This window comes from Numenius arquata, chromosome 7 (genome assembly GCF_964106895.1).
Source record: "Numenius arquata chromosome 7, bNumArq3.hap1.1, whole genome shotgun sequence".
In the NCBI taxonomy this organism is placed as follows: domain Eukaryota; kingdom Metazoa; phylum Chordata; class Aves; order Charadriiformes; family Scolopacidae; genus Numenius; species Numenius arquata.
This window is the reverse complement of record NC_133582.1, coordinates 19590693-19608051: the sequence shown is the minus strand read 5'-3', so window position 1 is coordinate 19608051 and position 17359 is coordinate 19590693. Positions and strand designations below refer to the sequence as shown.

Sequence of the window (17359 nt, the reverse complement as noted above, 5' to 3'; positions counted from 1 at the left end):
CAGGCTAAGCACACAAAAAGATCATTTTCTTGTGAATATGAGATATATTAGGCTGCTAATGTGATTTCAATAGCCAGTTTTAAAAATTGTTTGTACTCGCTGCATGTGTACTTCAACAGGCAAATTCCCACTAACAGGGTTTTAGAGGAAGATTAAAAAAATTCCTCTCATTTCATAAATATTTAAACATGCCCATGTTTTCAAGTATGTGAAGTTGTGTCTTTTAAGAACTAACATGAAGGGATCCATGAACAGAACTTGTCACAAACAAACACTGCTGACAGCAGCTGGAAAATGCCCCTTTGGGGTTGGTAGTCCAAGGTCCAATCCACAAATCGCTATTTGGAATACTGCAGCATCAATAGATAAAAACATGAAATGTAGGTAATGTTCATTGATGTTTTATGGCTTTTGAATTGTGTTTAGTTTATAGCTATAATTAAACAATGGGGGAGATAGAAATAAATCAGGTTGCTACAATACTAGCAATAAGATAACCTAGTGTATATTGCTTAACTATTTTTCAGGTATTGCTTTACATTTCATTTCTCCAGGACTAAATTCACTCTGCCTTTCTTTTTTCCTCAGATAAACCTGTCTAGGAGAAGAAAAAAATGCACATATATTCTACAGACAAAAGATGTGAGATTGTGGATTACCTGATCTGCAGTAGGACTTTCTTGTTTATTTTTTTTCCTTTTTTTTTTTCCCTGTCTTTTATTTGTTATTAGTTATTTCGGCTATTAAAAAAAACATTATACCTAATTGCAATTTTTCTGACTATAAAGCTTTTACAATAATAAAGATAAATTATGCTTAGCTTGAATTTCATTTATAGTACATAAAGGTTAGTTGTTTACCAGTATTTCCCTAAGAATCATCTTCAATATTTTCCTTCCTTTTAATTGCTTATTCAAAAGGTACTGTCTATACCCTGTCAGGTTAAATAAATGAGTGACCTGATTTTAATCAAGGTTCCTGTTTCAACCACAGAAGTTATCAGATCTCAATAAACTAAAATAAAACATATTTCTTATTTTGCCATGGAAAGATAATAAAAGTGATACGAGTGCATGTTGCAGACCATGTTCTTTGATGCTGCTGTGTTTGTCTGTGGTTTTCTTCAGTCACAGCTCTGAATTGGGCTGCTTTAGAAGGCAGGATACAAAAAAAATATAATCTATTGAAATACCATCCTACAGCAACTCCTTTCTATTATAAAAATGCTGTATTGTTATAGAGATTGAAAATTATTATTTGATTCTAAAAGATATCACACTGCATCTAAATCAGTTGATGACACCCAATGTTGAAATGTATTTTCTCCGATTGTTTATTAAATTACGTTGACTTTATTATACTTGTGAATCATAGACAAATACTCTCTTGCTAACAGTAAATATCCAGTCTCTGATCTCACAAATTCAGCATGTATTTGCACATATATAGCAGGAATGTACTGTTAGTCATTGGAAAGGAGAGCTGGCAAGCTTTAGAGGAAAAGTCTGTAATACAGAGGGTGAATGGCTGATCTGCAGTGACATCAAAAAGAAAAAAGCTGGTCAGCAAACTCCCTATGGGAACAGTGGAGCTGAATTTTCCTTTTTAAACATTCATTGGATTTTTTTCCCCCAGTTATAAGCCCTTTTTTTCACATTAGGGGTTTCTCATTAGTGCTGCCCTCAAGCAAATCATGCAGAGAATCAGCTGCACCCTCTACTCAGCCTACTCTCCAGAGCAGAGGGATCAGTAAAATCAGTGTTTTATCCCTCCAACGTTTGTATTGTCAAGTACATGTGATGGCTACTGAATTTCAGCATGTGACCTGGTAAGTTTAATAGAATAGCAAGTGCTATATCCTGTATGAGACACACCTTCTGACATTTGCTTTGTTTTTTCAAAGGAGGAAAGGGTTTTCTGCCCATTTGAGTTCCCTTTCTGTTCCAGTTTTCACACTCCCTTCACAGTACCACACACACTTGAGTCAACTGTACGTTACACACGCACAAAAGCAGCTGAAATGTGAATCCTCAGAGAGGTGGCTGCTGGCTGCCAGGGGGACTGTGTGGCAATTACGATACCCTGAGACCGAAACCGTCTGCAGGGAAGGTGTGGATGCTAGCAGTGTTTCTGACAGGGTTATTTCAAGCAATTCGAATAAAAAAGGAGTATTGTTTTTATCTTTCATGTTTCTATTTGCTATCTCATCACAATTTAACCACTTTCTTGCATGATTTTTATATAATCATGGAAATAATTTAAAAACTATTAATTTTTTCATCCAGCAAAAATGTAGGGTACTCTGGGTATGGAGATTGGTGAAAGAATCAGTTAGTGATGTCATTTGGTTAAAAAACCAGTAAAAACATTTAATTTCCATCATACAGAATAAACAATAGCCAGAAGACTGCTCCCAGTCTGAAGCCTCTCTTAATCAGTATTTTGCCCAGATCTCTAATTTTTTTTCTTGGGGCCACATGAGCAATGCTTCTATAACTGTTCCCATCAGTTCCTTTAATCTATTCTCAGGATTTTCTCTTTTTTTTTTTCCTGTGGACACAGAAACTCCCTCAAAACTTTCACTAGTGGAAGACCTTCACCTACATCTGACTTGCACCAACACCCGAGATGAGGATTATCACAGCTCCAACTTTCTGTGTGCACAGAAAGAATTCAGCAACTTGTAGAACTTATGTTAAATGAAAGATGGTGGTCACACCCAACCCACAGTTCTTCTGCTCTCAATTCTCTATACATGGACACGCTTTACTGTAACTGCATCTTGACTCTTTTAAAAAAAAAAAAACAACCTAAGACACACCTCTTCATCCTCTCCTCTCCTTATATGCAGTCCAGCTGTGCTGATGCAGAATCTTCTCAAATGCCATGAAGAGTCACCAACAAACTGACCACTCAAATGACCTTTCCTTTAATTGCCTTCCTCCTCTGATTTTACACACCACTGCCATAAAAAGATCATGCTAAGACAGCAGACAGCTCTGCCAGCAGTCATGTCTTTCTGCAGAAAACACCTATTTTCTGTTTTGCTTCTTTCTAAGTAAGATGACTGGATATGGGCTTTGAGGACCATTTCTCAAGGTTACTTACTAGAAACTTCTCCATGTCCCCAGCTCCTGTAAGCTATCCGGAGGATTAGATCCTGGGCTAGAAAAATTATGGATGTCTCCTGCAGAAAAACCTCTGCTTTTGCATTTCGTCTGCAAGAATATGCAAAATGGGCACAGAACACCAAAATCTCTGCTGTTGTAATGGGCACAGCTCCACTGACTTTAATGAGATTTTGCATATTTATGTCAGTAAAAAGTTTGGCTCAGGGTGAATTTTGCCATTAGAGGCAGAAGCTCTGGATACTGAGATCTCAGCTGACTCCAAAACCATGTACCGAGGCTGAGGATACTGCAGGGGCTGGTTTGCAAACCATCGGTATGTAACACAGCTAAAAGACAGAATAGCCACTTGAAGCACAATTATAAATCAGATACAAGATACACCCCATAGACTCTCACAGTATAAATCTATGGTATGCAACACTCCTGCGCAATGCTGTTCTGCAAACCTTATTAACATTGCAATATTCCCTCAATGCCCTGAAGCAAAACAAGAAAGTACAGTCAATCTTACATGCACAGGATTGGGGGAGGAAGGGAAATGGTGGAATTTATCTCTGCTTTTGAGATATTTCACGGTATAGAGCACTGGACAAGGTGGATCAACAACATCAATATTGCACATCCCCTACTCCTCACCTCCCAGATTTGCTTCAAAATTATCTCAAACCTTCTACCTCAACGTACATTGAGTCCACAGGGACCAAGAACAAAGCAAAGACTATTGCCATCCAGCACTCCTATAATAAGCACTTACTGCTGACTCCTTTCCTTTTCTGGTGGCAGTTGTTGAGGTATGAAAACTGCCAGATGTAATTGGAAGTATGATGTACTGCTGAGCCTCACAGTGATCTAAGAGTAGCTGAGAACATCAGCATCGTAGTTTTATTGTCTGTCTCCTGGTGTCTACAAATCCCAGCTTTTACTACCTTTGTTTTCATCATGCCAATCAAAGGCTTGATTGCCCAAGGAATAAATTACCAGATAAATCACTATTTGGAAACATAGCACTCTCTTTGACAGAGCCTTATTTCTTGTGACATTGTATGCATATTCTATGGTACCACTATACAAGGCATTGCAGAAATAGTTCAGATTTCTATGTGATGTCATAACACAGAAAAAGGATAACATTACCTCTAGACAGTACAACACAACAGTGCAGTGTGCAGGTGAACAGAACAGTGCATTTGCAGAAAGGAGAGCTAATTAATGTGAGGACAATGAGGGAGAAGGGAGAGGACAGTTTGCCTTCTAATGCAACTTGGTATGATGAGAAAGTGCTTAGCTGGCAGCAAAAGTTACAAATGTTAGTATCATAACAGGCTTAGTGGAAGACATTATGGACTTGGTAGGATGTACATGTGCAGTACCTGCAGTACAGGGAAGTCAAAATGTAGTTTCAAATGAGTCAAATATCTAGTCTAAATTACTGCAAGACCTTCAGAATCTTTTAATTTCCTCTGGGGAAACTAATTTTCTCTGCTGTGTAAAAGGTGTCTCCAATAGTACTTAAAACACCCTTCTTGACTAGTTAATGAAACCTTCCACAGGCCTTCATCAGGGTTGTTTCAAAAGGTTAGGATAAAAATAGAAAGCATTTCCACAGGCAGTCCTGAAAGTTAAGCATATAGTTTTTAAAAAAGAGTCCATGGGATGGGGTGTTAGTGTACACAGAAGTGTTTAGTGCACGTTCTGCACCTGCTACAGCTGACATGCAAGAAGGCTGAAAAATCTAGTACAAGTAAGACTAATGCATCAAAGAGAAAAAAAAGATCATTTTGAAAGGTTTTGGCCATCTGGGAATTAGGACACGTGTGTGAGAACATTAAGTGTGACTGATCTCTGGCACTTCTTGAAATACATGTTTTTGGATATCAAATTGATCCATGGACAAACTACTGTGCCTTTCACCTGGTGTCTACTCAGTTTTTAAATGTACCCTCTATAGAACTGCCTTCACTGACTATCTGGGGCATGTTCATGGCTGTTGGAAGCTTGGGTTTCAACTCCGTCTCACCCAGGGAGACTAACTCAAGCCCCTTCTGTGGGCTACTGTTTTAACAGTTATGGCTTTATGTAAAAGGTGGCTCTACCCTTGCAAATTGGAAAGCACTGCAGGTTTTCTGTAAGCACTTGAGGCATCCTAAGATCATATCTAACAAATTGAATTCCTCAGGGTACTTTGGTGCAGGAATATTTAGTTTTTGAATTTTATAATGGAGGCAAGTATTTAGGCATTTGGCTTCATCAATACAGAAGCACTCTGGGCATGCAGTGAACCAGAACTTAAAGCTGCCAAAGAATGAGCAACACGAGAAGATCAAACACGCATTTCCATGTCCCAAGATTGTGTTCTAACCAGCAGGTTCAGGGGATGCATAGACCAGGGGATGTTAGATGTCTACAGCATTCTGGATATGTTCACAATTAGGTGTGGATTGTTCTATTATATCTAGTTGCCCCTGGACTACTTTGCAGACACCTAAAGGGTATGTTGGATTTTAACCTTAGCAATTGACCTACACCTTGAAGTCTGAAACATAAACAGTGCATTGGTTTTTACGTCACCTAGTTTTTAAGGGAGGTCTTTTAGGTTATTTTCTTAACAGGGAAAATTACATGTTTCTAGGCTTCACAGTAGTTTGTTTTCATCTCATGATGGAGCTGAGTACTACACTCTCAGACAGTAATTATAGAGTACAAAGGGATTTTAAATAATCAGAAGCACAACCAAATGTAAAGGTCAGGTACAATATTCATCTCTGATTTTGCCTGTGTGTCCTTGTTCACTGTGGATTTGAAGGTATCTGGTGAAAGACGTATAAGAAGGTTCATTAGAAAGTTCTGTTTTCCCAAATGAAAACAAAGGGAATTTTAAAGGGAAGTATGTAAAAGACTTGAGTGTGAAACAGTGGGGAAAAGTAAGCCACCATTTTCAGTCTTTTCCCGAAACCATGATGAGATAATGCCAATAAAATAATAATAATAAAAAAAAAAGATGGATTTTAAACTAGAAATTTTGACAGCCCTAAGAGTTTAAAGCTACTCGGCAAACACAGTTGTTGAATGCTTGGAGTTGTTTGTTGAAAGCAGAACTGCAAGTCAATTGCAATAAAGGTATCTTTTTACAGTTAAACTTTGGCTTTTTGCTGGGAGGAACTTAATGTTTTTTGCCTAAAAGCACCACAAGCCCAGTACGCTCCCATGTTAGTTTTGCACAACAGAGCAGATATCATGTGGAAAATAAGTATATGCTGTAAAACTGATTTCCTACTGAAATTGTTCGTGTACCACCACTACAAAAATACTGCAAGATTTCTCATTTACTGAAGTGACAATTTCAAAAACTCTTATTTTCTCTCCATCCAAAAAACATTGGTGTAAAGCCTGTTGAGAATAAAATCCCCTGGAACTGACTTGAGGGGCTTGATTCTCAGTGAACGTATACATCGACATAGCTCCCACAGCCTTCAGTCAAAGCTGTGCTGATTTGTGGTAGCAATGGTTTCTCAGGTCTCAGTTCCGAAAGGATTTGAACACTTCTTGCTACATTCCAGCGAGCATTTATGGCCCCACAGGTACTGCACTGTACTGATCAGGCCTTTCCAAAGATGCTCTCAAGAGAGTGGTCCTGTTTACTGCTTCAGAAATCAGATTCTAGGAAAAGCTTGCTTTTTTCATCTTTTACTTTCTATTTCTTCAGCACTCATTTCATACTGTTACGCACTTTGACCAATGCTGTTTCAGGCTGAATAATCCCCTGAGCTTCTTCTCTTTTCATCTTTAAATGAAATATGGTGGTGTTTGGCTACATTTCATAAAATTTGTCATTTGATTCAACGTCTTAATGCATCGCCTCATACTTTTCCCATTCTCACCATATCTTTGGTCTTGTCTACACTTAGAAGCTCATTCAAATGCAGGCATGAAGTGAATTTAAAATGCAACAGGTGTTCCCAGTCACTCCACGAGCAACCCAGGACAACTATGGGAATAGGAGACACTGCATTCCCCACTCCTGGAAAAAAGCTTGGCAGCATTTCAGCTTCTACCTCTTCCTCCTTCCAAGCTATTTGGGAAAGAGACCCGAACTCTGTTGTAATCTTTATGTGGAAGAGGTCTAAAAAGGACACAACATGGTCTGTGTCCTATGAAAGTACTCCTGTTCTACCCTTCCTCTCTCTCTCTCTGTCTAAAAGGAGACAGTGGCTCATTTCAGCTACCAAATTCCCTGCAGAGACACAGGCAACGCTCTTGAACTCACCTGCCTGCTTCCTCCTGGCACTGCAGTTTTTGATCTCTGACACTAAAGGCCATGCTCATTGCAGAAGAGCAGGAGGGTTTGCATCCTCTGGAATCAGTGTTTCATGGGCCCAGCCAGACAAACCTCTGATACTTGCTTGTTGGTGGCAGTAGGAGATGGGATTTAATGACCTGGATCGTCTTGCTCAGTCTGCTCTTCCTACTTGCTCTCAGTGAACACGCAAAAGAAGTAATTCAGCTTTTGCTTTTCTCTTTGAGGCTTTTAGTAGCTATAAAATCAGACAGTATGAGGTTTACACAGATTTATGCTTTACTCTATACTGAGTAATCTGATTTGGAAAAGTGTTAAAAGCAATATTACGTTGTCTGGGCACATTTCAAAGAATTCTCAAACGAAGATACTGATGGCAGAGGCGTTTGTGAATATTTAGTATAAACCTTCCATTCAGATTCCTTGAATTCATAGTTTCCTTCTATTTATGCTGCTAAACACGCTCAGTATTTTCCAATATCACTTGTTTAACTATGGAGGAGATATATTCCTAATTAGCTTTGGTTCCGCAGAACATTAACTGGTGCTCCTCTATTTTACTGACTGTAATGCAAACTTCAGGAAAATAAGGTGTAAATTACACTGTCTAGTGTTGCCCAGTTATTTAGACATAATGTAAACAGGGAGTAGGTTTGTTTTAGAACAAGTATCAATGAAGTATGCAATGATCTCCCAATGATTTCCAGTCTCTTAAAAATGTTTCTGTTATTTGTTTCTCCACTTAAAGGAGCCTAATTACTTTGTGGTTTTATATAAAATATACAGGTTAGATCTTTGGAGAAATCACTACCCTAGCTTTTGTTCACTGCACATATAATTTTTTAAGGGAGAGTACACTTTTTGATAGCTGCAGTTAAGCCGTTATATAACATAACACATCTAACTGCTTGCATTAAAGTAAGACTTCTTCATCATAACTACATTCATTTTACTTAATGACAACTTTTGCACTCAGATCTAATTATGGAATCCTAAAAGAAATGCTTATATTTTTTCCAAGTACAATATAAAGTGAGAAAAACATTCCAGCCCATCTGAAAACGTTTCCTTAAAGGGCTAAAATAAGTAGATTATGTCAAAAATGTGATTATGAATGGTTTACCACAGGAAAATAAAATGAAAGTCAGTATGGTTTTGTACAGTTTGGAAAATACTGAGTAATAAAAATCATCCAAAATGAAAAAAACACGTGTCTTACGAGACAACATTAGAAAGTACACAGAAAACAAAGGCAAGAACCAGCTATCAGTGCACTGAAGCCAATGGATGCTGCACCATTGACCACATTGAGCCTATTATCTTACCACAAAAGGGAAAATCCTTTGAGTCCTTACCTGTACACTAGTAAGAGTGGTGTATTGATAAGCTTTGACTACCAGGTAATTGGCTTCTATATCTATTATCCCCAGGATCATGTACTTCCACCATCTCCTTTTCAAAATTGCCAGCAAGTTTTCTTCTCCTGTGGTAATAAACAACAAGAAGAATTATGTAAAATAGTTAGGTTTAGATGCACAAAATACCTGCCTGTCAGGAGAAATTATCTACAGGATCTCTCGCGTTGCAGTTGAAAAACACCATATATAACTAGGTACTGCAAGGAGGTTAAAATTAACACACCCTATTTGTCTCTCAGATATTAAAACAGTCATCTTGGCGAAGTAATATGTGAGGGTCAGATTGTAATGTTCCTTAAAATGTAAACAATGCCGGTAAAAACAAATGCAGCTTGGACAGACTGTAAATGTGTTATTAGTTTTACTTTCATATATATATATTAAATGCTAAAGAATAGAGCAGTTTATTATATACCTTTATACTTTCCACACATATTGATAAACGTATCACACATGATGCAAGAGGGTTTTGCCACAGTGGGAGATTACCAGTATTTGCAAATATGACAGGATATTAGAGCAGGAACAGCATCACCTTTGGGCAGATTACAGATCCTGTTTCAAGGATGGTTATTATGATCCTAGAGGTTCAAAATATCAGACTTGTTTAGAGAAAGGCTGCACTGAGACAAACAGAATTTGTGTTGACAGGTTGCTCTGCTCCCAGGATCAATTTCTGAAGTAGGCAGGTTTGCTGCCTTCTATCGGAGCCCTGTCAATCACCCAGTACTTAATTTCCACCATGTGAAAACTGACAGTACCAATACAGCCTGCAGATCAAACCCACAACTTTCAAAAGGTCAAAGTATTCTTCATGCTAGGCTAGGGATTATTACTGTTCTCCATTCAAAAGAAACCAGCTCATTAGTGAGGGTGTAACAGCAAACCTGTTACTTATTTGCATTACAGTAAGCTCCAGACATGATGGGACCCCACTGTGAAAGGGGCTGGGCAAACCCACTGTAAGTGAACACAGTATGATCGGAGTTCTTTACAAGTCGGTAGCCTAAACAGGCATATAAGTAGGGTTGACCTGTACTGTCAAAGTACCATAAATGTAATTTTAACTGTCTTGAAAGTTTAAAAAAAACCCCACTATTCTGAGATTTGTTCATGTTGCTGCAGCCTTTCTAAGTGCCTGTGATCATCAAAATGATTGGTGGAAAATACAGAAGAAAAGGAACATTACTGTCAATTGCCACCAAAACTTGCTCAGGCTTCCCAATTCTCCCTCATCATTTTCCATCATCACAAGCGTGTTCATTCTCTGGTTCAAATAGACCCACTGATATATGTACTGCCATACCATCAGAAATGGCAGGCTCCCTATAGCAGAGGACTATCTCAGATCTTATAAGACGCAATCACAGAAAAACAGATAATTACTTCAGAAGTTGATTCAAGATCTTAGACATTAGATCTTGGCTCCACTGAGTGACTTGAATGGGCATTTACCTGAACAAAGTATCTGAATCATTTGACGTTTTCTCATTAACAGATGTTCACACATACACACTTCCAGTGAGATATTATTAGGCAACAACCTAATTATTTGTTACAGTGATAATGAGACTGAGTGCAAAACTGTAAATGTTAAAAATGTTTCCCTTCGTTTCCTTCCTTCCTTCCTTCCCTCCCTTCTCTTTTTCTCTTTCTCTCTGTAAGCAGCAGAGATACAGCAGAAAAAAAGTGGTTAGTAGGCTAATTATTTAAGACCTTAAATAAGAATGAGTTAGTATATTCAACGACACTACACTTTCCTGTTACCACTGACTCACAATAGAACTCACTAAAAAGAATTTACCACCCTTTGTTTATACTGGGGTACAGGAACAACACACTGCAGACATGAATTATGACTAAATTTATAGAATCATAGAATCATCCAGGTTGGAAGAGACCCTTGGGATCATCGAGTCCAACCATCTACCCTACACTACAAAGTTCTTCCCTATACCATATCCCCCAACACCACATCTAAATGTCTCTTAAACACATCCAGGGATGGTGACTCAACCACCTCCCTGGGCAGCCTATTCCAATGCCCGACCACTCTTTCTGTGAAAAATTCTTTCCTAATGTTCAGTCTAAACCTACCCTGTTGGAGCTTGAAGCCATTCCCTCTTGTTCTGTCATTAATTACCTGTGCGAAGAGACCAGCACCAACCTCTCTACAGTGTCCTTTCAAGTAGTTGTAGAGAGTGATGAGGTCTCCCCTCAGCCTCCTCTTTCTCATACTAAACAGTCCCAGCTCCTTCAACCGCTCTTCATATGATTTGTTTTCCAGGCCCTTCACCAGCTTCATTGCCCTCCTCTGCACTCGCTCCAGCACCTCGATATCTCTCTTGTATTGAGGTGCCCAAAACTGGACACAATACTCGAGGTGTGGCCTCACCAGTGCTGAGTACAGGGGCACAATCACCTCTCTACTTCTGCTGGTCACGCTATTTCTAATACAAGCCAGGATGCCATTGGCTTTCTTGGCCACCTGGGCACGCTGCCGGCTCATATTCAGCTGCTTGTCAATTAGAACCCCCAGGTCTCTTTCTTCCAGGCAGCTTTCCAACCACACTTCCCCAAGCCTGTAGCAATGCACGGGGTTGTTGTGGCCCAAGTGCAGAACCTGGCACTTGCCCTTGTTGAAACTCATGCCATTGATTTTGGCCCAATGATCCAATCTATCTAAGTCTCTCTGTAGAGCTTCCCTATCCTCCTGGGAATCAACACTCCTGCTTAGCTTGGTGTCATCTGCGAACTTGCTGATGATACACCCTATGTCCTTGTCAAGATCATCAATAAAGACATTAAACAGAAATGGTCCTAACACTGAGCCCTGAGGCACACCACTTGTGACCGGCCGCATTTGTTATTAAATTATGCATTTGTTATGATGATTTGAGCATGCAGAAAGAAACATATTTCAGACCTTATTTTTTAAAGTATTTAGGGAAGTCTTTTCAAAAAGGCATTTGAGATTAGATGTCCTAATTCCTACTAAAATCAGTATAAGTAATGCAGATAGATCCTTTCCAGGTCTGGAAACTGTATCTCTAATTTTTATGCTGCCCAGATAATCCCTTTAAAACACCAACTCAAAAACATCTATGCAATGGAATGGCAAGGTTCACATTTCAGAATAATTTTTCTTTTTAATTGTAAATAGAAAGTTTAAAAATCAAAGTCATCAAACTGCAGTCTCCATTCCAACAGTGCAAATCCCACCTAAATCTGCTTTTGTGGCAGTAGGCCCTTTGTGGTACCTACAAAGCAGAAAGAAGCAGAAGCTTCAAGAACTGCACTGGAATTAGGCTGCAAGCAAGGACTATGTACAAATCTCAAGGAATCTTTTGGTACCTTTGGTTTGTCAGAGCTTGCTTTCTCCAGCTTCAATGTCCAGCCACAGATCACGGTAATGCTCACGTGTGGCCAAATAACTTAGCTTTAAAAAGGAACATATGGTCATGACTCCTGGCTCACAGGTAAAGTCAGAGTCTCCAGAGATGGAAATTAAATCTATAATTTTAACTGACATACACACATGGTTCTCTTTTCTCAATCCTCTCTGGGCTAATGACAGAAATATGAAAAATATTTGGCAAGCGGTATTTTATCTTTGATATATAGTTCTAAGATGTTCCAAACAGCAAAAGATCAGGTTCAGCTGAGGCGGCTTTGCAGAGCAAAAAACAATGCCAAAATGAATTTATGCAGGTACTGTGCAACTCTGATGAACACTGGTTTAGCTTCACAGCAAGTGTGTTTGTCTCGCCCAGTGGAAAGCAGAGACGTACAGGTGTTCAGTGTGACAGAAGTAAAATAGTGAATTTCTTCCTGGAAAAGATTCTTGTATAGGAGCTACATCTTCTTTGTGGAACATACTTAGTCTTCACTTCCACTCACTTGCTGCATCTCTTGTTACTTAGTGTGTAAAAAAGGTCTGGCTTCTGACCACGGTCCCTCTGTCCACATTATTGTTATTGTTTATCATTAATATACCAGTTGTGTAGATCCACAAACATTAGCAAAACTGATGGACCCCGTTTGAGAGTATATCTGAGTAAAAAGGAATGCATGTTTATTATGGTTAATCTAGCGACTGTTATTTGTTTACCGCTTTCTATTTCTTTGGCACTGTCATCACAGTTCATAGAAGGGAATAAACTGCTCCTAAAATGGGAGACTTTCTGGGGAGAGGAGAAGGAGAAAGAAGATGACTAACTGCAGTGAGTGTCAGTCCAATGCTATGGACAAATCAAGGAAGAGGTAGGTGGAGTCCCAGTTTTGAGATAAGCTGAAATAAAGCCACCATATTCAAATGTTGCACTTTTGCAAGATTGAGCCAGTACCTTATACTAAAAGGCAACAGTCTGGAGAAGACGTGGGCTGTCAGGAGGAGAGGACCTCTGGACAGCAATCACAGATGGCATAGTGAATTCAGACAACAAGGGAAATGGGGGATAACCAAAAGGGTTATCAAGCATTGGAACAGGGAAGTGGTTGAGTCACCATCCCTGGAGGTATTTAAAAGACGTGTAGATGTGGCACTTATGGTACATGGCTTAGTGGTGGACTTGGCAGTGTTAGGTTTACGGTTGGACTCGATGATCTTAAAAGTCTTTTCCAACCTAAATGAGTCTATGATTCTATGATTTAATTACAAACAAAACAAAAAGAGAAAATCTGGGTTTTTTTGTTTTGGCTTTGTTTTGTTTTGTTTTGGGGTTTTTTTGTGTTTTTTTTTTTGTTTGGTTGTTTTTTTTTGTTTTTATTTCCCTTGATTACAACTCAAAGCAAACTAATTATTCAGATCTTTTGAGCTGTAGGGACTGTAGGGCAGAAGGACCAAATGTAGATGCCTACACTTGAATTAGCTGGTAAGGCAATTTTAAAGCATTTTTCACCTAACATATCCCAGGTGAATTGTTTAGGATGAGATAACCAGTGTTTTGAAAGTAAGCAGCTCTCCCACTGAATATGAAGGGAAGAGAGATTATGTCAGATCAAGTGTTTTTGTTATTATCTCAACAGGATTGTGACTAAGGCTTCCAGCCAGTCATATAAACAAATACTAGACCGTAAAGTGTGCAGGTTAGCTTAAAGGCAACACTTCCAGCAAGCCAAAGCACATATTGACGTTGGTGAACACGCATTTATGTGAGTGCACAGAGTAATGCCATCTTCAGACAGTACCATCTTTTGATGGAGATGCCCTTTCAAAAAACAACCCCCTAACTTTGGTCAGGACTCGAGCTTTTGAAAACCTGAGCCTTCATATTCAGTCTAATCCAAATGTATGATAGATTTAAAAGCAAGTTGCATATTAAGAATGTTTTTAGATTCAGAAGTCTGATATACTATTAGCACAGAGAAATACAAACCCCCTCTTTGCCCCATCTAGGACGACAGGTTTAGGTTTTACATTCTTTACTAATTTTGCAGTGAGACACATGCTTGACAGTTATATATACAGAGGAGCTCTCAGCGTTTGTTAAAAAGCTCCAGCTTTGCCTCTGCTGGCTCAAATTAAAAATCAACAAATAAGCTGCTTTGTAGAAGAGATGATTTTACATCATATAATAAGGATTTACCCCTGAGGGGTTCCAAAATTAAAAATAAATTAGAGAGAAAATTAAAAGAGGCTTTAGCTGTGCAGTGTCTACCAAAACCACATATATACATGTGCAAAACCCTTTTCATATTCACCCCCACAGCCGCAGAGGTACAATAAAAAAACCCCATCAGCCATTAAGACAGCAAATTCCCAATTATTTGTGTATGGGCTTGGGACACAGGTAGAATAACAGCACTGCTAGACCAGAAAATAAGCATATTGCTTCTCTTTCATCCGCTGCAGTCTCTCCCTTTTAATTCAGGTGACAACATGCTATTTAGATCAAGATCATCAAAGGAGCTGTGCTTTCCTTCTGCTTTACAGCACAGTGCTCAGCAGAAGATATCTCAATGTGTGCAGGAGACTTGCAGGGGGAGGCAGCACAGAGCTCGGGCTGTCGGGCACGCTGCTCCTCCCCTGCCTCTACCGGGAGCATCAGAGTCAAGTGCTGCATGGTAAAGAGGCAAAAGACTCACACAGGATGAAGACTAGACCAGAATTTACTTATTATCAGTTTCTATGGAAAAGGATCTCAGTTACAAAGCTCAATTACAGGATGATTGTTTCTTTTCCATTTCCACAATTATAGTGAGCCTTGCAAGATACAGAACTTCACCTGTAACAACATTGCTTCTCTACAGACTTTGTAGGACCTGCTGCAGGACCAGGGGAAGGAGGCAGTAAAAGTGTAGGAGTAACAGATCTTCTCTGTATTACTATGTCAAGAGGCTCCCATGCCTGAACAATAAAGCCTTGCTTGTCTCACGCTTGGCCAAGTTGATGGTTCAGGGGACTTAAAATCTGTTGTAGATGGTATTCAGCTCTCTACAAAGCTCAAAAGAACTGTCCCTCTTCTGTGTGACTTTAAATCCTTTGACCTAAAATGGTTTCTTATTTCCTCACATCTACTTGTATTACTGATGACTACTTTATGGTAATAGTGTTGCCTAAAGGCAAAACACCACCACTGCTTAATTATTTACGCAATAGAGAAAATATTCTCTTACAGGAGCACTCTTCCAGTCTGGCTTCACGAAACACCTGAATATAATCTGTTCAACTTATGGATGACTGCTTATAGCCTGCGCTGCTTTTGACCTATATCATGTTTTCAGGAAGCCTTTTGGGAGACTCGCCAACCTCAGCTCCTTTGCCTCCTCAGAATACCTGATCTTACCCACAGCTCCCTTCTGCTTCCTCTCCCACAGTGGGAAAACTGCGTAACCCACCGACATGCTGCTGGTATAACAGCCCCAGGTCACTGCTGCAAGAGGCTCCTGTGCCCTCCAGCTGCTGGCCAGCTTCTGCTGCTTGCCCTGCACCAGCACTAGTGCTTGTGGGGCTGCACGGTGAGCCAGGGCAAAGAACTGCCTGGAAACAAAGATTTTCAGGTTTCAGGTCAATCTTCAGACTGTCCCCTGAGCAGTCCGTGACAAAATTAATGTTAGTCCTGTGGGAAGTGAGAGGCAAGTAATAGGGGACCCAGGCAGGTGACAAGTCCCCTCTTCTCTGGCACAGGCTGAATTGCGCATGTGTCCCATCTGTCAGAAGGTGACTGCAGTCACTGAACGAACCCAGCAGCCATCACCACCACCCTTGCTGTGAATATGTGGTGTACAATGAGGCTGCAGGTCTTTCTGCCATGTGTGTTGAAGCAAACCTGCAATGGGTGGTGTTGCTGAGGTGGAACATGCTCACAGGACACGAGCTGGCAAACACGCCTTGCCGGGGTCAGCTACGTCCTGGCAATGTGTTTTTACCTTCTTAGGAAATAAATCTTGTTCACAAGTCACATGCAACAGGATTTTTCAGTTTTGAAGGGGGTCTATTTATTTTCGTTGTCTGTTTCAACTTTGTAGTGTTTGAACACGTACCTATCATACTAACATTTATTTGGCTGGCGCTTTAGAAAAAGGTACTTTAGATAACCTTTGATCTCCAGATTATCATAGAGTAACACAAGGTAAGGTTTGAGCCCTTTCTGTCTGCTACTTTTGTCATTTTGAGCCTCCTCTTTTCTATAATATGCTTAGCCTATTAACATGATATAACATAGCTTTCCAGTCACTAAATTACAAGCTCATTTGAAGTATTTAGACTTGCTATTTCCTTTTAGAGATTTTGCAAATCAGTCTGGTTTGGCCCTAGATGTAAATTGTAATAGCTGAAGTCAGATCTAGGAACTTGAACATACATTTTCATAAAACATGAAAAGATTAATTTCAGGTGCCTTGATTTTGATCCAATCTAAGCATTGCGGTTAGATCTGATAATCTTCAGATGTTTTCTTATTTCACAAGATTACTGGTCATATAATTTACTTTTCAGAGTAAATTACAACTAAGCCTGCAATAATAAAGTAGTTGGCGATTTTGCAGGTGCCTCAGTTTCTCTCTACCTGCCCTCCCACTAGATGGCATATGGCTTTTCCCTTGGTGGCAGACACACTGCTGTATGTTACTGCAAGAAACAGCCCATGTCAAGAACCGTGTAAGACCTGAAGGAAGCTCTGAGCAGCACACCATTTCAAAAAAAAAACAGCCACTGAGACCTCTAAACTCCTGGCTATTTAATATGTCAAGATAAAAAACAATGCAATGGTTCTAGCACACAAATTTTTCATCCACATTTTTATCTCCCAGCCTAAACTTAGGTAAGCCCCTTTCCTGAAATGAAAGGCTGTGTCCTGGGAGAAGTATTTGCCCCTCTGTAACGCAGAGACACAAGAGCACACCCAGAAGCCAGAGCCTTCCCTTAAACCTGAGATTTCATTACGTGCTTATGCCTTCATGCATGAAATTTTCAAAATCGATTTCTGATCTACGGTACTCTCAGATTTAAGTTACCTCTGAGTTGACACTAATGTCTGCCAGCTTTCAGGGTTAAATCTGGCTCAGTCTTGCAC

The 17359-nt window shown here is 39.6% G+C and overlaps 1 protein-coding gene across 1 annotated transcript in view; it reads right to left on the bottom strand.

Moving 5' to 3' along the window:
• The window catches only part of SLC35F1 (solute carrier family 35 member F1), a 240289-nt gene that overhangs the window by 40866 nt on the left and 182064 nt on the right, over positions 1 to 17359 (bottom strand). The window contains exon 3 of the mRNA XM_074150484.1: positions 8781 to 8908. Within this exon, the coding sequence (XP_074006585.1) occupies positions 8781 to 8908 (128 nt within the window). The remainder of the gene's footprint in view (positions 1 to 8780; positions 8909 to 17359) is intronic.